The sequence below is a fragment of the Bubalus kerabau genome, chromosome 7 (genome assembly GCF_029407905.1).
Source record: "Bubalus kerabau isolate K-KA32 ecotype Philippines breed swamp buffalo chromosome 7, PCC_UOA_SB_1v2, whole genome shotgun sequence".
In the NCBI taxonomy this organism is placed as follows: domain Eukaryota; kingdom Metazoa; phylum Chordata; class Mammalia; order Artiodactyla; family Bovidae; genus Bubalus; species Bubalus kerabau.
The window spans coordinates 10,882,162-10,904,709 of NC_073630.1; the positions used below are offsets into that span (position 1 = coordinate 10,882,162).

General features: G+C 40.3%; 1 protein-coding gene across 3 annotated transcripts in view; it reads right to left on the reverse strand.

The window, feature by feature from the left end:
• Nucleotides 1-4,149: 4,149 nt before the first annotated feature.
• The window catches only part of GPRIN3 (GPRIN family member 3), a 76,933-nt gene continuing 58,534 nt past the window's right edge, over nucleotides 4,150-22,548 (reverse strand). For all 3 annotated transcript variants that reach the window (XM_055587632.1, XM_055587633.1, XM_055587634.1), the window contains one exon: nucleotides 4,150-15,102. In XM_055587632.1, coding sequence (XP_055443607.1) covers nucleotides 12,645-14,987 — 2,343 coding nt within the window. In that variant the 5' untranslated portion in view covers nucleotides 14,988-15,102 and the 3' untranslated portion in view covers nucleotides 4,150-12,644. The remainder of the gene's footprint in view (nucleotides 15,103-22,548) is intronic.

The window sequence follows — 22,548 nt, forward strand, 5'->3', positions numbered from 1 at the left end:
CGGTCTGGCCCATGCAGATAATCTTTCTATTTTAAGGTCAGCTGACCTGGGACTTTAATTACAAAACCACCCCCACAGCTGTGCTTGACTGAATAACTGAGGGAAGATATGTGCTTATCAGAGGCAGGGAATCTCCAGGGCCCTCTTAGAATTCTGCCTACCTCAGTGCATCTGGTGGAGAAGGCAATGGCAACCCACTCCAGTACTCTTGCCTGGAAAATCCCATGGGCGGAGGAGCCTGGTAGGCTGCAGTCCATGGGGTCGCGAAGAGTTGGACGCGACTGAGCGACTTCACTTTCATTTTTCACTTTCATGCATTGGAGAAGGAAATGGCAACCCACTCCAGTGTTCTTGCTTGGAGAATCCTAGGGACGGGGGAGCCTGGTGGGCTGCCGTCTATGGGGTCGCACAGAGTCGGACACGACTGAAGCGACTTAGCAGCAGCACCAGCAGCAGCAGCAGCAGCAGCAGTGGGTCTGGATAAGTGGAAGAGGAATCACCTGGGACCCTGCCTCCACGACCCATGCAAAGTCTGATGTCGATGATTTCTAAAATCTGGGGTAGATCTGGAGCCTCTGGACTAGTGGCAGTTGCAAATGCAATTGTTTTCAGGGGCCAAGCAGGTAGCAGGGCTCAGTCACATGAACTTCCAGTATTTTCTGTCCACACAAAGCTTTCCATCAGGTGGCAAGGTCATCATTAGTGACATCATCTGTTTCAGCTTTGGGGACCCTCCCCGATTCAGCAGGCACAGTTCATTCAAATTGCAAATGCAGTCTCAATGCAAATTTTAAATGCCCAGTCTCATGGAATAATCATTTTTCTGTTTACAACCGGAAGTTCCCTCCTTATCAGCCTCACAGATCCAGCGAAGAAGGGGGTTGTGATTTGGCTTTTTGTTTCTACACCCCTTAAAGATTCTATTTCTGCCAGATAATCTGGATGAAGACCAGGGAGAGATAGGAACAAAGGGGATCTGGAAAGTTCATACTTGGCTGAGTGTTGCACTCTCTGGCAAGGGCTTATTTGAACCTACACTGGTGGGCATTCTGCGGATTCTTTTAAGAGTTCTCCCCGTGCCCCTGCCTCCCTTACATGCAAACGTGCTGTTTCCGGGTGCATGCACACACACACACTGATTCTCTCTCCTTCCCTCCCATGCACACATCTCCAGGGTTCTCCAACTTGCAGATTTTTTTTTTTTTTTTTAATACAGGTGAAGCACTCTCTTCCTTCTCTTGCATGTAAAGCTCCTAACTCAGCCCTTGTATATCTGGAAGGTCTCCTCCAACAGCGTTCAGCTGTGAGAGGTAGAGATTTGTTAGTGGAGTCGAGCATATTTTCACACGTCCATGATGCTTGCTTGTGCAGTTTGATGAATCTCTGTGTTGTATTCATCTTTTTGTCACTGGTTTGTAGGTGTTCTTCCTATTTTTCTAGATTCCAATATTTTGTCAGTTATATCACCTCTCTTAATTTGCATATAGAATCTTTTTTTATCATATCTAAGTTTCAAATATTCATGTAAAGTTACCAATTGTTTCTCCTCTTTGCTCCTTTTTTGAATTAATTATTTAATTAATTCAGTTTTTATATGAATTAGCATTAATTTTAATATTTTAATTAGTATTTAATTAAATATTTTAATTAGCATTTAACTTCATATTTTAGTAATAATTGGCTTTATAACTTTATAATTAGTACTATAATTTAGTAATATAATTAGGTAATATTTTAATTAGCATTTAACTTTATATTTTAAAAATCATATTTGATGTGACAAAGTTAAACTAATCAAAATCTTTTACCAATTCTTAAGGATCTGATAACTCTAAACATTGGAATAGTGTTACCCTTATGTTTTGAACAAAAAGGGAAATATGCTTAAAGTGACAATTTAGGTATGTCATAGTCATATTTAAACCAGTCTTAGTGCTTTTCTAGATTTATTAAAAAGTTTACTAAATAGAAGACAGTGGCAAAATGCCAGCCTTTTTATAATCTAGTGGTAAAGTTCAAGCAAAGAATACAAAACTCAAAGGAGTAGCCAGAGGAACTAACATTTGTTCTCCCTGTGTCATTTAATCCTCATAATTTTGCAAAGTAAGTATTGTTATCTCCATTTCACAGGTGAGCTCACTGAAGCTCAAAATGATTAAGTGACTGGGCCAAGAAATTTCGTTTTAAAGCTGAAATTTGAACCCAGGATTCTTTAGTTCTAAGCCTGGGTAATTACCATGATATCTTTTTGAACATCCATTTCAAGTATCCAACCCTGAAAAAATGTGCAATTTTATGCAATACTTCCCAAGGTGGAGATATATGTAGAAGTGCCCAGCAGAATATTTAGCCCTTGATCATTACTCTTTGTATTGACTTTAGGAAAAAAGAACACAGAAAATAACCAAATACTTTCAGCCTTTTAAGAAGTCTTACCTTGCTTCTAAACATTTAGAATATCTTTGACAGTGACATTCTGCTTAGGTCTTTTTTTTCTTGTTTTGAATGACAAGCCAAGGTCCTTGTGTAGTTTGATTGAGAGGTGTCAAGTGGGAATAAAAAAAAAAAAGGCGTAGGAAAATATCATCCCTGGGAAGCCCGTACTCCCACCAGAAATTTCTTTGAGCACTTGCAGCTTCCATCCTGATAATATGAGTTTCTACTATATTAGTCCTGTATGATATTTTTAGAAAAACTGGCTATAGGACATTAAGATGATTCAAAGAGTCTAAAGAATTTAGAACTCTGTAACTTAGCTTACTGATAGTCTAGAATGGTGTTAAGGGAAATTAAACAATATTGGTATTCATGAGTTCGTTAAGAATATGTGTTAGACTTAAAGAGTTCCTATATGGTTTACAAAAGGTGTACTCTTTACAAGAAATAAGTATTTTGAATTCAGTCAGTCCAGTGAAGCCAGCTTATGCTAAGGCTGTTTTGTGTTTACTACGTAAGATTAAAGATGTGGGTGTGTGAGAACAGTTGGCTGTAAATGCACCTAATGATAGGAATGCCTGCTGGTGGCACATAAACAGCTACAGGCATAAGATAAAACATCTCAGCCCTCCTGAGGATCCTTGCATCATCTAACTTCTCCACAAATAGCATTTATATCTTTGGAAATGTATGAAGTTTCATTTGCCAAAATGAATGTCTCGGTGTTCAAGAGTTAGATAATGGCAGCCCCAGGACATCATTTTAGGCTGGAATAGTGTGTATTTATACATACAGTCATTGGATGGAGAGCAAGGCCCTTGGAAGTTTTGAAACAATCACTGTTTAAGGTTCATGGAAAGTTCACGAAATCATTTTTTAAGATTGAAATAAAGTGAAAGTGCTAGTCGTGTCTGACACTTTGTGACTCCATGGACTGTGGCCTGCCAGGCTCCTCTGTCCATGGGATTCTCCAGGCAAGAATACTGGAGTGGTTGCCATTCCCTTCTCCAGGGGATCTTCGGGACCCAGGGATCAAACCTGGGTCTCCCACATTGCAGGTAGGTTCTTTCTCATCTGAGCCTTGGAGTTCATAAATGTTTTATCTATCCAACTCAGCAGTTCTTCAATGAATTGAACACAGATTCAAGGAGGCAAAAAGGGATCTAACTATGGTGTTAGTTTTATTCACGGTTAAACTGGATTTAAGGCCATGGCTGGGTTTTCTGTCTCCTTCTGGGAACGTAAACTGCAGGATGCTGATTTATTTACCAAGGAGCGGGCAGAAAAGCTGAAACCCCACAGCAACGCACCTGGTGGCCACGGGCAGAGGCACGAGACAATATAAGCTTGAATATAGGTTTCTATGCTTCCATAAGAGTAGGTGTACCCTGCACCCTACCTCCTCCTATATTTCCATGAGCATCAACCTCTCATCACCTCTCACTGAGCAAAAGTTCATACATGGACAGCCACATGGTCACGTACACACATACCACTGTGCCATGCTGAGCAGGAAAAACCACTGTTTCGGATGAGCTGAAGGCATGGGATTTCTATTTTAATTAATGGAATTGATACTTTCAGTGTAAATACTTTCAGCTTCACTGCAGAATTGTGTCACACTGAAAATCAGTTGATTCTAAACATCCTAGGGCTAAGGAACAACTTTGCCAGCAATGGCAGAAGCAATAATAACAAAATACAAAGACTGTATCTCTTAATCTATATTACGTTTATTATGGAAAGTGAAAAAAAGCAACAAAATCATATTTGACATTTTTTAAGGATAAAACTAAGTCATCAGTTGAATTTCATTCATTCATCCATTCAAAACTCAAATCCAAAATGAGGGTGGATGTGTAGGTAATTTCAAAATCTTGATCTATCCTCATGTAAATCATAATATTCCATCTTTTTTCCTAGGTAATGAAATTTTATTGATAGGTCAATTTACAGAGGATGGGGACTTTCTTAAATAAGCAATTTAATGACCTTTGTCTATAGGCATCATGAAAAGACATAACTTTAGATTCATAAATGGAATTTCACTTTATTACTGTTTCTTCAGTGATTTAACATCATACTACACTTTTGGTCTTTCTCCACTGAGTACACACATAAATGATTCTTATATTGACATCTATAATTTTTCTGGTTGGCACTTAAATTAATACATGACTTCCAAAATAATTACATAAACTTAAATTTATCTTTTAAGCAACAGTAAATATTGACATCAAGATTTCATGTATGCTTTTCTAACATCCATTTTTGGTGGTTAAAAAACACAGCTAGGTGTAGTTGTAATTGTAGTGTTTTTATGGTGTTTAACCTTTTTTAATCTAAGATATAAAGATGGCACATTCAGTCTTTAAAATATGAGTACCTATGAAATGGTATAATTGACTTTCTATTGAGAAGTGGTTATATTTGTACTTTGCCATACAGAAGTTTCTGTTGATGGCAATTCTGGTATTTCTTTTCATAACTTCAACCTAATATCCAGCCAACATAATTATTAGTGTCAAAATATCAGGATCAACTCATATTAGGTTTTAAGGACCAGATCAGACTTTTCGATGTCTAATAGAGTACTTCCTTTTTGAAGAAATGAGAGAAACTAAAACAACATCGATTCACTGACTGGAACTGTGATAAATTGACTACTGTCCAGTACTGACATTTGCTGGCTAATGACTCTAATCTTGTTATCTGGTCCACAGTGTCACCAAATGTCAATAACAGTCATTTATTTGAGTCCATTTTAAGGAAACCCCAATTGCTAACATCCTGTTATTCTACCAGTATCATTTGTAACTTCTAAAAATAAAATCTTTACTCTTTGACTTTTCTTTGGTGTTGCTAAACATTGTTTTGCCAATCTCAAGAGAAGAATGCCTGCAATCATGTTCCACCTTGAGTGATTATATACCCTTTTGAAATCTAGGGATACAGCTCTACAATATAGAGCTTTTCTGAGTGCACATAAACATGCCACCAAACGCACAAAACGAGTCTATGAAGCATAACTGGTTTCCCCCGGTGTTTGTCATTTTCAGATAAAACATTAGGTACTTAAAGAACAGCACTAAACCTTTGAAGCTGCTCAAGTACCTGTCTGTGTCTCAAGTAATATCACCTAGATTTTCATGACTCAGTGGAGCTGGGCTTTTCTAAGCGCCAAATGTGCTACGAGGGAGTAACACTGTTAAATGAGGAGCATCCAGTCTGATATCAATCCGCGTGAAACCAAACAGTCATGAAAAGATGCAATTTTCAATTAGTTGTTTTAATTTGTGATCGATTTAAATGTACCAGTATGAATAAAATGCATTTACGTGTGCATATATATGTGGGTAAGCTATTTACAGTTATGTATACATTTTTATGTGTAGAAAACGAAAATTCACATTGATTAGCCCTTTTGAGGCTTTTGAACAACTGTTTCTCCTTCCTGCTTTCCACTGCTTTGAGAATTTAGATAATTCATACAAGGTATGTACACAATCACACCCATAGTATGTACATCCTAATCACACAACACAGAGAAGATGTGTGAGGAATGTAAATCAACCCAGTGGTCAAAGAACTGACCTTACCTGTGACTAATGGCATGGGGAATTAGCCCTGGCACATTTGGTAGCAGGCCAATCTACTGATGACTGCATTCAGCCTTTGTGACAATTATGTTATCTACTCTGGGAGATGATTAAAGGAAGAAAACAACAGCCCTTTCTGACCTTCAAAAACAAAAGGACAAATTCTGTCACTTAACATACATGCACACTTCTGTTGGTTTTATTCACTTTCGGCCATGTGCCTACCTGATGACAGAACTTGGCCTTAAAATGGGATGCAGCGTTTTTTTTTTCCTACACATAAAAATAGAAAACCAACTGCTCACAGACTGTACATACTTACAAAATGCACTGATGTACCACAACCAGCTACAGGGTAATGCACAATATAGTGTTTACATGATAGTACAGCAGAGATAAATACATTTAGAAGTTTAGTAATTGTCAGTATATTTCCTTCTTGGGTTTTCAGGCCCCGAAGACCTTTCTCAAATACCTGGGAAAGGTATTTCCAGATGCCCTTAAAAACAAGACTTAGTCTCTCCAACCCTCTAGGGAATAGGGAGTGTGAGAATAATACTGTAATCTCCCAAGTTACCAACATCAGAAATGATGGAAAACATTTTACAAAGTAATTTACTCAAAGATGTGGTTAAATAAATGCTACGAAGTCTAAATGGGTAAGCCTCTTCTGCTCATTTCATAGTTTGCTCTATACATAACACAAAAACAATATGAACCGTAAAAAAAAGTTTAACTTCTCAAAAGTTTTGCTTAAAAATAATTTGATTTTTAAAGGAACAAAGAGTAATGCTAGCAGCAAGGTCAAAAAGCAAGCTATCCTTTTCACTCCAAAATAAACAGATGGCCTCCCATATCTTAAAAGATCGAGAAAGAAGGTAGTGTTTCTTCCCCACTCAATTCTCTTTAACACACTTAAATCATTAGGGTATTTGTCATCACATCATCACAACTATCATCATGCTGGTCGATCATCAGTACCTTTTTCTAAAGTGTAAAATGCTGCCGCTGCTGCCGCTGCTAAGTCGTTTGAGTCGGAAATACGTGATCTTTACTCCAGCCAGTTGATTTCGAGCTTGAACCCAAAGGAATACTTGGTGAAGAATTAGTATTTAGAAACGCCCATCTACAACATCATATTCTGTAAGGCATTATGTCTGGCCACTTTTGATAAGAGTATTCACGTTTTAGCTATTCCTCATTTGAGAACCCATTTTTTTTCATAGCTAAATCTGGTAATCTTCCAGGCCGAGTTAACTGAATTGCTTTCTTATAGGCTAGTGTCCAGGGAGAGTATGACTATACATTTAACCTTCCATTTCAACCATGTTTCTGGATGAAGCTGTCTTGAATTTTAAGCTAGCAAGACTCCTGGTGATTCCTTTGGTCTTGACTAATGTTAAAACAGAGCTGTTAACCCTAAGATCTAATGTTCACTAGTGCTGTACCTCTTTATGGAGCTCTTACGTAAGTTTTTCCAGCAAGAAAGCAGAAATTATGCCTTTGCTTATTTTATCCCATGGGTTATGGTCAGTCTTCATGGAGCAAACCATAAATATATAATGGTGTGCCCATAATAGATGCACTTGGTGGTATAACTGCCTCTTTTGGCACATTATTGCTTGACTTTAATTTCATTATCAACAGTCTTTATTCTCAGGATGAGTAGCTGAGATATCTGGGTCTTAGAAAAACACACCAAACTTGGCAATAAGACCTTGTTGCACCATTCTGGCCCTCACAGTCATTTCACCAAGGCTTGCCGTTATTCAAATGTCCTTTTGATTATCACCTTGATTTACCTAACAGCCAACAGTAATTTTTCAGGGTTTTTTTGTTTTGTTTGTTTCTATCTACACATATATACCAATGTACTGGATTTACTTTGAGAGAGGTTATTTGGTTGTGGCAAGTGAGTAGTTTAGCTGGTGAATGTTCACAGTTAAAAGTAGCTGTAATGAACTCTGGTAGATGTCTCTGATTTGTGAGACAGAATTTTTCCACTTCAATCCATCTTCATTTATGTCCTTGGTCATTGCAAATCAAGTTTATTTTATTCTGTAGCCAAGGAGAATTCATTTTTTTCCAACAGTAGGGTAAAGTTCATGGAAATCTGTTTCAGTCTTTACAAGACTAATTTTTCCCCTTTTGCAAAAAAATGTCTAAAACTTTGTAGATATCCTTCAGCCCATGTGTCTACACAATGACATTTGTAAATTACTCAGCTGGCTGCAGAATTTCATTAAGAAGGATAAAGTTACAAAGTTGGACAGGAGATCTGGCACGTTACCTGTTATTTGCCAGGTGGCAACAGCTGACCCACCTTTGGAGATTCAACCCAAAGGGCCACACATGGAACCAAGAACATTGCTAACAGAAAAGAAAATGGTCAGATGGGAATATAAAACAGCAAGCACTGAGGCAGAGGAGGGCGAGACTTCTGGTTCACTGTGTAGACAGAACCGGGATAGAGACAAGATGGTCAGTTTATTTATCCAAGATACTGCTGAGTTCACTGCATTATTATCACAAAGGGAAGTTCATAGGCTCCGTTTCTCAAATACCACTTAGGACAAAGCTGGAGAGAGTAAACAGCGTCATCTCCATGGCAGCACTGTAGATGATTAGTAAATCAGACACGTAGAGGCCTACACAAGGCTACAAGTGACATTTGTGATATTCAGTAAACACACACACACATATATATATATGCAAACCTTATCCTAATGTATTGTTTTCCTTTACACTGATTCTTAAAAAGTAGACAAGGGCTGTGGTAAATTATGCGGTACTAGAAATGGACAAATTGTTAAACACTTGCACAATATGTAGGAGGAAGAAAAGACAGTTTCTCACATTTTGGAAGCAAAACAGTAACAAAGAGGATACAACAGAGGCCAAACAATTTACATTAACAACCTATTCATATAGGTCCTCTGTAAACAAATCTTAAAGTCACATCATATCCTAGTCTTCATGTGGTATATACAGATATTTCCCAAATGATAGGAAATCCCAGAGATGAGAGGAAGACTATCAGAATAAGCTAGAACAATAAAAACCTTAATACTCTTAGATACAACCCAAAGCAGTTTTCCTTTTCTGCTTTCTTAAGATGACAAGCTCTTGTTAAGAACTTGGTTCCAAATTCAACCTCTAGGGTATATGGTACACATGCATATTCAGTCCAATTTATTCCAGTTATGATATTTAACCTATAACATGGAGAACACTGATATCCAAAATAATAAATATTCGACCATTCTAAAGATTAAAGATCATCAGAAATCAAATTATATTCAATAGAGCTGACTTGTCAAGGTAGGAAAACACAGTAATATTTTTTTATAAATATTTCATTTTGGATGCAAACAAAAAAGGTTTCTGGTCCACTGTGGCCTAACAAAACGTTTAACGCGTGCCATGGATCCAAAACACAAAGCTTAATTAGGATTTCAGTGTATGTAAAGTAGTTGGTCTGTGGCATCAAGGGTAATACTCCAGAAAGACATAATTAGAAAAACACTGAAGATAAGTAGATACATGACAGTTGAAATGGTCACATTTTTCTTGTAGTCATAAAATAGAAAAATCGGTATTTAAATGAAAAATTTTCACTGGGTAGACATCTTCACATGTTAAACATATGGATGGCCTAAGTCATCTCTTTTTTTCTGCTGGTTTAAAAAATATCTTATACTGATCTACTTAATAAAGTATTTCCTCCATTTATTTCAACAACTAAAATACATTTAAAAGGACCAAAAGATAACTAAAAGAAATAAGGACAAAAACAGCTTTCAACACTGTGTGTGTCATGCAGGTAACGAATAAGCAGAGCAAGTTCAAAGAGTCTGCCATGAAAATTGTTTTGCAACTTCATTTGCTGAGTGAACCTAAGGAATCACAAATGATGTCCTGAATGTGTATGTGTCAGATCCAAGTGAAAGAGCGTTTTCAAAACAAGGTTTTATCCTGAGACTCTTTGGGGGATCATAATGCAGAAACACCACTGTTTTGAATAGGCTCCTGTCTTATTTATCTATTTGATGAGCTATTTCTGTGACAATTTTTTTCAGGACTTTTCCTTCTATAAGATTCAGTAAGTGAGAAGAAAGCTTTTGTAACATTTTGTGACAATCTTTAGAGTGTGGTAAAGATTGAAAGTACAAAATTGAAGATTAAGAAGTAAAGGTTAGTTTCAGTCCCCAGAAAAACCAAAGTGACTCTAGCACACTTTAAGTTTTAATTTATTGAATTTTATTAATTTGCTTCTAATGTGTGACAACAATGTCTACAACTCTCTTTGGCCTCCGTTGCCTTTCACTATTTATAAATCACATGGTTACTCCAACCTCATGAAAACTAATATTATTACCAGATGCTAAATTCTTCCTTTTTTCCCATTTTAATGCAGGGACAGCCTGTTCTAGCCAGTTCAGAGCAGAGGGTGACCTGGGCCCACCCATCTGGAGTGGGTACTGTTGACAGCTGCCACTGTGTACAGAGGGTGTTCTCTATGTGTACACAGCACGTGGGAGGGAGCCAGCCAGTGAGCGAGACAGGAGGGAGGTTAAACTCTGGCAAAGGCATCTCCTACAGAAGTGACATGAACACTGCAGCCAATGGGTGTTTAAGGCCCAAAGAGAGAGTTTTAGATGCAATTCATTATTAATAATTTTGGCTGCTAATTTGATGGTAATTTCTACTTAGATAGCCTTCTTAGTAGAGGCCAACTGGTAAGAAACAAACATGTGCTTTATTAAAAAATTCATTGTAAGTTTCAATTCTAACACCTGTAATTGCCATTCTCTGGCTCTGACTCTGAGAATGGCTCTGTGGTCTGCTTATGTACGCTTCATAGACAGTCCAATTACTTTGAAAGAAACTGATGACTATTGACTAATTTATGTCTGATGTAGCTTGTGGTGTTAAAGTTGAGGTATGATATCCTCCTGCAATATGTTCAGAATCTGCAAAAGAGAATCCAAATTTAAAAAAAAATAGAAACTTTGCATTTACCACACAAATGGCCTTTATGAATCTCTGGAGAGATAGTATACAGCTGGACAATTCTTTCCTGGCTCATCAGGGCAGTGAGTTTAGAGAAAACAGCCAACGCCCCTTCATCACTAACAGTGATTCTCTAAATGCAAGGTGGAAACCAACAACCTCCAGGGCTCACTCCTCTCTTCCCCACTAGCCCCACTCAAGCCACTGTTGGTCACCCAGCCAGTGCCCTGCACAACACTCATGGGCCCCAAGGACACGCTTTCATTATGGAGACAGGTGAGGGCTCAGCTCAAACAGGTGCCTATATTCTCAAGGACTAAGCTCACCCAAAGCTTAGTTTTAGTAAAGGCAGCTTTACTAAAGCTGTTTTAGTAAATGATGTTTTAGTAAAGGCAGCTTCTTCTAATGGGTTGGAAGGATGAGATATGATGGTATTTCTCTTAAAATTAATAGGCTTGAAGAAATTACCTTTTACCACAGATTAGTCTTAAGCAATTAGATGATATTAGTCTGTATACAAAAGCAGCATGGGAGCTCATTTCTATTTGACTACATTTTCTATTAGAAGCTACTGAACCAAATCAAAACAAAAATACAAACTGCATCCTGTTTACAGGAGCCACAATTAAACCTGTTGTTTTTGTTACTCAGGAGACTTTCCTTTTTTCAACATAAGAAAAGGAGTGTTGGGTAATTGGCTATTTATAATTCCTTACCAGAACCTTAACATTCTCAGCAGAATGTTATTGGAGACAGCTGAACAACATAAAACTCAGTATTATCAATAATATGATAATTCTCTTCAAGAATTCAGCCACATGTATTTCCTCTTGGGCAAGGAAATATGAATTTAATCTAAGCACAATCACAGAGATGACCCTTGTCCTTAGTGTAGGAAAATGTATATACATAAATTCATGTTTTATGTGGGCAGTATTCAAATGGTTTGCTAACTTTTTTCCTAATATAACTTTCTTATGTTTATTAACAGGTATAACAAGGTTTATAAAAAGGATTATATGCAGATGTTTACAAATATTATTTCATATTTGGCATTTTATGCATGTAAGTACTTTATTTATATCCTCTAGCCGAGGAATGAGTCAAATTTGTTTCCATTTTTTTTTCCATGATATTTCTCATCACCTACTTAAATTTTGTGTGGTATCAGCATTCTTATTGCATTGGACTACAAAGTATAACTGTATTTGCTAACAGTGTCTTTGCTACTTTTAATATAAAGCAGGGGTTTTAATGGGAATACCATAGTGTGATAAATTGAGGCAGTAATATAAAATGACACATGTGTAATGAGCATGTTATTCTAAAAACATATTAAAAAAAAGTGTTATTTCCTCTTAATTAAGGTTGTAAACCTTCAGCGAAGCTTACTTCTTCACTTCCTTTCAAATTGAAACAATATTTTTTATTTATGGAGCCCCAAACAAAGGACCCAGCAATTCTTAGTAGCAATTTCTGTGAGTTAATACTTTCTCTTCCTGGTCCCTCAGAAAAAAAATTAAGTAAGCTCTGACAGACAGATGGACACCTCTGAAGCTTGTAGCAGTATCCAAGGGCTTCTGGACATGTTCCTTTTCAATCTAACACAGAAGAAGGAGCAGGACGAATGCAGCAGGTGGGGCGTCGAAAGTTCTGCAGCATGGACTGGAAAACACTGTGCTGCCTGCCTTTGAGCTTTTTATTAGAAGAAGTATCTGAGGAGATGGACCTCCGGCTCTGGCCGCTTTGAGCTTTGATTAACTTCTCGTGTTCTCTGATTTGTCTTTGTAAATGGTTCTGTATGGCAATGCCCAGGGACTCCGGGTCCAGGGAAGCGCCATACACCTCCCAGGTCATGCCCTGCTCGTCCCACACCACGTCCCGGACACGCTTGGACTGTTTCAACTGGAGCTTGGAGTCGGCACTCAGCTGCTTCTTCTTCTCTCCTGGAGTGAGTCCCACCTGGGCGGCAGCAGCTGTCACGTTTAACTTCTGCTCCTTGAGGAACTCGCTGACCCGGCTGGCCCGGCGGGGGCTGGCTTTGACGGAGCGAGAAGGGGTCCTTTTACCAGAACCAGGACTAGAGTCCCCAATGGCATCCGACGGCAGGCTTAGGCTGGCAGCTGTCTTGGTCTGTCTGTTTTCTTCCCCGGTGCCCTCCTGGCTCCTTCTAACTGGGGAGGGTGTAGGGCTGGCACCTGATGCCACGCCTCCACTTTCTTGAGATTTAGGATTGAGCAGTAGGCTTTTGGCCTCTGCCCTTGCCCTCACCTCCAGGATATCGATGCCAGGAGATTCTTGTTCTTTCATTATCTGAGGAGACACAAGCTTCTTCTCTCTTGCATCCCCTTGGTTCGTGAGATCCAAGCTCCTGGACTGGTCGGCTCTGCTGGCAGGGCCACAGGAGTCGGAGAGTTTGCAGTCGGGGTCTGGTTTGTGGCCACTGGTGGTTGCCACTGCAAACTCAGATGGCTTCGTTTCACATTTCCCTAATCCGTGACCTGTTTCAACTTGACGTCCTGCGCTAAGAGAAATCTGGTCACTGGGGCTAGCTTTCAGGGAGGTAGAAGTAGTACCCGAAAGCTGTCTAAAGGTAAGCTCTTGCCCCGCTAGGGTCATTCCCGCTGATTTCCTGTCTTGTTTACACGTCTCCTGAGCATCACTGGATGACACGTTGATGGCTGAGGTTTTAAGGACGTCCCCCGGTAGGCTCCCTGATTTATTTTCTCCTTGGAAAGCTGCAGAAACAGCTGTAGCTGTCTGGATGTGCACCGCTGGCATGAGGTCACGGCACTGACCCGCCTCCCGGGGGTCTAGGGTGTTCTCAGACAGCTCCAACGTGTGGTTCGCGCTGCCGTGGCAAATGACACGCAGCTGTTCTTGTTCGAACCGCTCTGGAGCAGGGGGTTCCTTTAAGAATGCAGCGAGGATGCTGGGGCTGGTGGATGCCGATCTGCTCTCGACACTCGCCACTGCCTGCACCTCGGCATCTTGCTGAGCCCTGGGCGGGGTTTTCTTGATCTCATTTTCAGCTTGGCTGGTCATCGTACTTGCTTCTTTAAACCTTGACACTTGAGGCTGTGCTGCCAGCGGCACCTTCTCTGGATCTGGAGGAAACATGGATCCGTTGCTAGGGAGGTGGGATGGTTGAGGAATCACCGAAGTCATGGCCTGGGTGTCTGAGGTGGCGGCAGAGGGTGGTTTGTTCCCCGAACATCCATCTTCTCCTGTTGGAGAGCCACAGGACCTTGTCTGGGAAGTGCAAACAGCTTGCTGCCTTTCTGCTTCGGGTCCACCTACAGTAGCGGAAGTAGGATTGAATGACCTGGCTGCTGTATCTTCAGTTTGCACCATTCCCTGCATTGTTTCTTGAGAAGGAAAATCACAGGGCACTTGATCTTTGCCACAGATGACCACCACCGGACAACTTGACTTCTCAGGTTGCCCTCCATCTGCAGTTCTCTGTGATTTCACCAGGGTATCTTCAGGCCCTGATTGGGGGCTGGCATGGGGCTGGTTGCCTGGGACAACCGGGTGGATGTGCTGATTGGCTGGCATTGTAAATGTTGCACGTATTAGATCCTTGCCTGCTGCAGAACACAGGGCTGGTGCTGTGGACTCTCTGCCCCCTGACAGCTGAGTATTGCCAGGAGAGTTGAGTGTGGGAGATGCCTTCCCCACCTCACTGACAATGTCAGGAGAGGACATGGCTGCCTGCGTGGGCACATGCTCACCGGCCTGCATCAGGGCCTTGGCAGCTGTTCTGGGGCTGAGGTCTGGCTCTGCAGGAGTGCTGGAAAGGCCATTGGTGTTCTCACTCAGGACTTCTGGTCGAGGCTGGGGCGAGGCAACCGGCACCTCTCCCAGGCCCTCTTCTTCTCCAGAAGCTGCAATCAGGGATGTTTTGGCTGATCTCAGAGGGTCAGGTACAGTCCCCATGGAATCTCTCTCCGGGAAAAACCTTGGAGCTCGCACCTGGACAGTGCTCCTTTAGGGAAGCAGCCGAAGCTCAAAGTGAAGATGCAATCAGGGGTGATTCCTCTGAAGGACCAATCTGTGAATCAAGGAAACAGTACCATTAATACAGTACAGTATCTGAGGGTTGAAACTATACCAATTTGTCACTTGTATAGGATCTCACAAGCACATGAAATCTTTTCTTTCCATAACTGTTGATATAAATGCAGATCTTGGGAAGAAAGATTATGGAAAAATTAATTATACAAGTATTATCTTGATATGTTAGTTTCTGCTTCATCCCATTGCTGTCTAGAAAATAGGCTTTTAACATATTAATACTTACATATGCACTTACTAACAACTTCAAGTCATTTGTGTAATCTGATTTACCAGATATCAGAAAATCCTATAAAGCAACTGTAATCAAATGAATAAGTATTAAAATAAGATATAAGCCCAAACAGATATGTAGACTAGATTATCTTGAAATAGATCCAGATATAAAATAAGGATTTAATATATGACAAAAGAGGCATTTCGATCTAGTGACAAAAGGATGGGTTATTTAATATAAGGGGCTGGCAAACTCATTAGTCATCTTAAATAAAAGAAAACTCTCTCTTATACCAATTCCAAAAATAAATCTTAGATAGACTTAGATTAAAGGTTAAAATATAAATATTTAAATAAAAAATTCTGTTAAGAAAATATAAGCTCATAAATATATCTAGGAGCATGGTAGATAGGTTTCTTTGGCAAGGCAGAAAATATACCCAGAATTATGAGAGAAAACATCAGCACAGATGACTAAAAAAAATGACAAAACTTTTGCATGGCAAAAGATGACACAAACAGATACAACAGGTTTAAAAAAGCGTTTTCAACCCTAGAGGACAGGCAAAAATATCTGAAATATAGTAGAAGTTCTTAAAAACTTATAAGGAGACAAAATAATCCATTGGAAAAATGGATATGGAAGCAGAGTTTATAAGGTAGGAAATCCAATAGCCAACAACTTGATGAAAAGATGATCAAATTCATTTGTGATCAAAGAAATGCAAATAAGGAAACAATGAGATTTTACTCTATACCAACTGCACTTGCAAAAAACTTTTAAAAAATGTTGTAACACCATGGCCTGGGAAGACCTTGTGAAAGGAAGTATTTCTATTAATTGTATGTGCAAATGTGTATTATTGCAGCTTTCTTAGGGAAGTAGTTTAGCTTTTAAAACTAAAAATACACATGTCCTTCACTCAGTGATCCTATCAATAGAAATAAAATACCAGCATATGTAGATAAATATACAAGTATGTTTATTAAAAAAGCTTTCCCTGGTAGCTCAGATGGTAAAGAATCCACCTGCAATGGAGGAGACCTGGGTTCAATCCCTGGGTTGGGAATATCCCCTGGAGAAGGAAATGGCAACCCACTCTAGTATTCTTGCCTGTAAAATTCTGTGGATAGAGGAGACTGGTGGGCTACAGCCCATGAGATCACAGAGTTGGACACCACTGAGTGACTAACACGTGCACACATGTCTATTGGAGAACTATTTGTAGAGGCAAAAAACTCAAACTGGTCTCTGTAAAAGGCGGAGAGGCAGAATAAATCATGATATAGCTCTACAGTAGAGCATTTTACAACCATTAAAATAAATAGCTAATGAGGCTATAACTTTTCACTTGGGAGAAATTTCACCAAAGTATGGTTGAATGCGAAAAGCAAGGTACATAAAAGAACATATGTTTTCATTTCTGTAAAACAATGACCAAAAACTCTACATACATATGTGTTATGTGTGTTTGTGTATAGTTATATAAGTCCCAAAAATATATATAATGAGACATATTAGGTGGCAAATGGAGTTTTGTGACTTAGAAATAGGGAAAAAGAGATGCAGGTATCCAAAAGTGGGAAAATTTTGGATGTTAACAAGTATATCTGAGTCCTTAAAAGTATATATGAAAATGTATTCATGTGTGTTTATGCATAAACATTTTTTTAGAAAGAATAACCAGACTATGTGATGAAGACACAGCAATGGTTCAGAAATTAGCAGATGACTGTTTTGATATTACTTCTATCACTCACAGGTTCTATGACCTCATGGGAATCACTTAATCTTTCTGCACCCCAAATTAACTCATTGGCAAATGAATTATATGATTTCTAAGGGCTCTTCCAGCTCCAAAGTTCAAAGATCCTACTTTTTGCATGTGATAGATAATAAATCAAACAGCACAATCATAACTCCAGCTTTAGGGTCAAAGCAAGGCAAAGGTCAACTTGGTTGGGCCCAGATTTTGAAAATAAATACTTTTGTGTTTTGGTTCAATGGTATTTGATTGCTCAATCATATGGCATTTAACAATAAATCCAATTTATCTTCTTTCCCAAACAGCTCTTCTTCTAACTTCATTATTCATATTCATGGGTTAAATATTTTCCCTTCCTTGGTCTTGACTGCTTTCTGCTCATTCAAATCACTTCCCCAGGTTTATGTTCCATTTCTTCCTTTCTAGAATTTTCTGTTGCAGTCACTTGTTGTGCCCCAAGCTTATTTTCCCTCTGCCTCTTTGGCATCTGTCTTTATTATACCTTTAGTACTACTCTCTGACCTCATCTTCAAAAAGCAGACTTGTTCTTCAAAACCCCACTTAAACCCCATCCTTTCTGAAGGCTCCTAAGGCCTTTAAGTCATAAAATCTCTCTCTCTTTTCAAAATTCTACAGCTATGGCCATCTGTGTTCTTTGTATTGTGCTTTTCATGTACTGTTTTTGTACTGTTGTTGCTTGTATAAATGTCTCATTTCTCCAGAAGTCCTTCAAGTCCCAGGAGGGAAGGGGACAATCTTATTGATTCTTTTCTGTTCACTCCTCAGGACGCAGTGCAGAGCCTTGTGCGCAAAAAGGTGTTACTTGATCCCATTTCCCTCCAAAATGGCCATTATTAAGCCCTACCAAACTTCAAAATAATAAGCAAATTTAACCCATGACATGAAATAGTAATGAAAACACTATTTGAAAGAGTGCTATTTTTTGGAAATAAAATAGTTGTATCTTATTTATGAGACTTTAAATAAGTAAAAACAAGTCCATTGGCCACCTCCTATAAAAAGTTGGAAGGTCAGAACATCTGGTTGGGGGACATCTCCTTGTTATATGGCTGGAACCAAGAAGCCTGGCTTGCCAGAGAGGACTGTAAAATATGAACACCTCAGCGTCCAGCAACTGAAGGCTGGAAGACTTAGAAAAGATGAGGGACTTCACTGAAATCTCAGAAGTCACCGAGTTGATCCCCATTTCCCACAGAGAGCCGATTATGCTGCTGCTAAGTCACTTCAGTCGTATCCAACTCTGTGCGACCCCATAGACGGCAGCCCACCAGGCTCCCCCGTCCCTGGGATTCTCCAGGCAGGAATACTGGAGTGGATTGCCATTTCCTTCTCCAATGCATGAAAGTGAAAAGTGAAAGTGAAGTCGCTCAGTTGTGTCCGACTCTAGCGACCCCATGGACTGCAGCCTACCAGGCTCCTCCGTCCATGGGATTTTCCAGGCAAGAGTACTGGAGTGGGGTGCCATTGCCTTCTCCGAGAGCTGATTATACTAGTTTACATTTAAAAGAACATTTTCTTTTTGTTTGCTTTGTTAGTAGCAGTTAAATTATCCATCAATTCAAGAAGAAAAGCCCAGATTGCTTGGTTAACACATGTAATTTGAAATCTCTTGATTCATGAGTAGATAGGAAATCAACACTACTTGAAACAGATTTGCTATTGTAATTGTCCCTGCATCTCCATGAGCCCTGGACAGACTGCTTTACCTCAAGAAACAATTCTCCTCCTTTTGCTCCTTTCCTCTCCAACTAAATAGCAGAAATCTATAGTCTCTAATCAGAGAAGGCAATGGCACCCCACTCCAGTACTCTTGCCTGGAAAATCCCATGGATGGAGGAGCCTGGTAGGCTGCAGTCCATGGGGTCGCTAAGAGTCAGACACGACTGAGTGACTTCACTTTCCCTTTTCACTTTCATGCATTGGAGAAGGAAATGGCAACCCACTCCAGTGTTCTTGCCTGGAGAATCCCAGGGACGGGGGAGCCTGGTGGGCTGCCGTCTATGGGGTCACACAGAGTCGGACACAACTGAAGTGACTTAGCAGCAGCAGCACAGTCTCTAATAGGTTACACAAATAGGTTATTTAAAAAATGTAATGACTTGGTGGTTTAGAGTGAGGAGTAAGTCTTTAAAATCAGTAGGATTCCATTGTGATAAGATTTAATAACCTTTCAAAATGAGGTTATTAAATGAGGTGGCCCACAGACTGAATAAATTCCTTCCGCAGGTCTGTGTGTGTTTCTTGTGCAACTTTCCCTTCCATTTCCTTTCTCTTCCTCTCTCTCTCCTTTCCCTTTTTCTCTTCTCTATGTCTATTGAAGAGATCATTCATAAAAATCCATATTTCTCTCTTCTGTTTCTCCGCCTTCCCCCGCCCTCCCTCCCACCTCAGAAGACATGCATTTCCAGATACCAACACAAGGTGACGATGTGAAGGTCAGTCTTTCTAGAGAGCAGGGGCATTCCAGACTCCACACAACCCGTCCTCACCTAGCCTGCTTCACTCCTTTGCATAATTTACCCTGGCTCCTATGGACGGGTAAGTTTGAGAGCTTTGTTTTAAGAGCACTGACACAGTAGACTTCCCAACCTAATTTTCAGTCTTCTGAGGACAGGCAGGCATTGTGTTTAAGAACATAAACCCTGGGGCCAGGCCCCCTGGGTTCTACCACATATCAGTTCCACCACATAGCTCTAGCTTTGTGTGCTTGGGCAAGTAATTTAACATCTCAGGGCCCCAGTGTAATCCATAAATTGAGGCTAATAATAATAATACAGCCTCACTGAGCTGTTGTGAGGAATAGACTTAGCTCTTAAAACAAGTAATGTCTTGGCTCATGTTAAGCACCAAAGAAGTGTTAGCCTCTTTAAAAAACCTCATATATACTTTGATCTGGGGCTTCTCAGGTGGCACTAGTGGTTAGGAACCCGTCTGCCAATGCAGGAGACATAAGAGACAGGGGTTCGGGAAGATGCCCTGGAGGAGGGCATGGCAACCCACTCCAATATTCTTGCCTGGAGAATCCCATAGAAAGAGGAGCCTGGTGGGCTACAGTCCATTGGGTCACATAGAGTTGGACACAATGGACACGACTAAGTACGAATGCAAACTTTGATCTGTGTTAAAGAGAAATTTATTCTGACACTTGTTAAAATGATAAGAAAGACTTCATTTAGGCTATTGCATTAGGGGTAAAGCCCATGGCAGGAGGAAAGAAAGACTGTGTTCAACTCCAAATACACAAAAATGTGTAGGGATTTATGACCAAGGAGTAGGTTTGTGTGTGAATGGGGGTGGGGTGGGGGCAGGTCGGTGGATGGAAAATGATTAAGAAGAGGCATCAAGGGTAGGGGGACTGTTGCTGAAGGCAACAATCTTAAAATTCAGCATTCATAAAACTAAGATCATGGCATCTGGTCCCATTACTTCATGGAAAATAGGTGGGGAAACAATGGAAACAGTGACAGACTTTATTTTCTTGGGCTCCAAAATCAATGTGGATGGTAACTGCAGTCATGAAATTAAAAGACACTTGCTCCTTGGAAGAAAAGCTATGACGGACTTAGCATATAAAAAAGCAGAGACATCACTTTGCTGACAAAGGTTCATATAGTCAAAGCTGTGGTTTTTCCAGTAGTCATGTATGGATGTGAAAGATAGACCATAAAGAAAGCTGATCAGCCCTGAGTGTTCATTGGAAGGTTGAAGCTGATGTTGAAGCTGAAACTCCAATACTTTGGCCACCTGATGCAAAGAGCTGACTCATTTGAAAAGCCCCTGATGCTGGGAAAGATTGAAGGCAGGAGGAGAAGGGGATGACAGAGGATGAGACGGTTGGATGGCATCACTGACTCAATGGACATGAGTTTGAGTAAGCTCCAGGAGTTGGTGATGGACAGGGAGGCCTGGTGTGCTGCAGTCCATGGGGTCGCAAAGAGTCAGACGTGACTGAGCGACTGAACTGAACTGAAAGAAAGCTGAGCGCCAAAGAATTGATACTTTTGAACTGTAGTGCTGGCAAAGACTCTTGAGAGTCCCTTGGACAGCAAGGAAACCAAACTAGTCAATCCTAAAGGAAATCAACTCTGAATATTCATTGGTCTTCCAATGAATGATGCTGGAGCTCATGCTCCAATACTTTGGCCACCTGATGCACAGAGATGACTCACTGGAAAAGACCCTGATGCTGGGAAAGACTGAGTGTAGGAGGAGAAGGGGGTGACAGAGGATGAGATGGTTGGATGGCATCACCGACTCAATGGACATGAGTCTGAGCGAACTTCTGGGAGATCGTGAAGGACAGGGAAGCCTGGCGTGCTGCAGTTCATAGGGTCTGCAAAGAGTCGGACACGACTTAGCAACTGAACAACAACAAATTGAGAACGACCAAGACTGAGATCTAATTAAGAAATGGGCTCACAGGAGCCCAATTTGAGGTGAGTAAAGGAAGGAGTCCTTATCATCTCATCTCATTAGCAACAGCAAATAAGAATTTTCTTACAAGACTCTCTGGGGCATTATGACTTCCTTCTGAATTGGGCATGAATTCCACAGAAGCTGATGGTATCATTAAGTCAGTTTGTTTTTAAGTCTGTTGGAGAACTGGACTTTTGACAGCAGGTCCCTTTGGCGCTTTTGCCTTTAAAATTGTGAACCAAGACTTAAAGCCTTGTTTCAGCAATGCAGCAAGCCTGCAGGGTAAACACCACTGACTTTTTACAGGGAAGGTAACAGGCCCAGAGACTGACTCGAGACCAATCTAATTCCTGTTATAATTGAATTCTTATGAATGGTAATGCCTGGGCCCCTTCTATGCTGCTTCCTTATTATCTCTAACTCTGGAAAGAAAATGTAAAAAAAGAGGGGAAAGAAAAGTATCTTCAGAGGAGAGGGAAGTTTCTTTCTGTAAGTGGTTTGCAACAGCAGCTTGGACGGTACTAACACCGACTACAATGGCATTCATCACTGGTCATTTTATGAGAAGCTCGACTTGTTGAAAGCTGACACCGCCACTGCTCATTCTGAAAATAGTGGGTTCCACTACTCAGCCGCGCTGCCTATTTTCATAACAGACACCCACACTTAATAAGACGGGCAGCAGGGAATTGCAGCCCTTTGTGACTTGCTCCAAAGCTGCTCTGGCGGGAAGAGCAGTAGATGCAAACAAAGAATGGGGAGAGGCTTGGCAGTCCTGGGCCAGCAAGATGCCAATATGCTGCAGATCATGGTGACAATCCTGTGGCAGCAATGACCTTTGCCCACTTAACGACGTCTGCGCTGCTAGAACAAGGGCTCCAGGATGTCATCAGATCTCTTTAGTGACATTAGGAAAGCGTTACAGGGACCCTGGTGTCCCTGTTTACACTCATCTGACTGCAGCCATTATTTGGATGATCACAAAGACCCTTGGAGAACAGTGG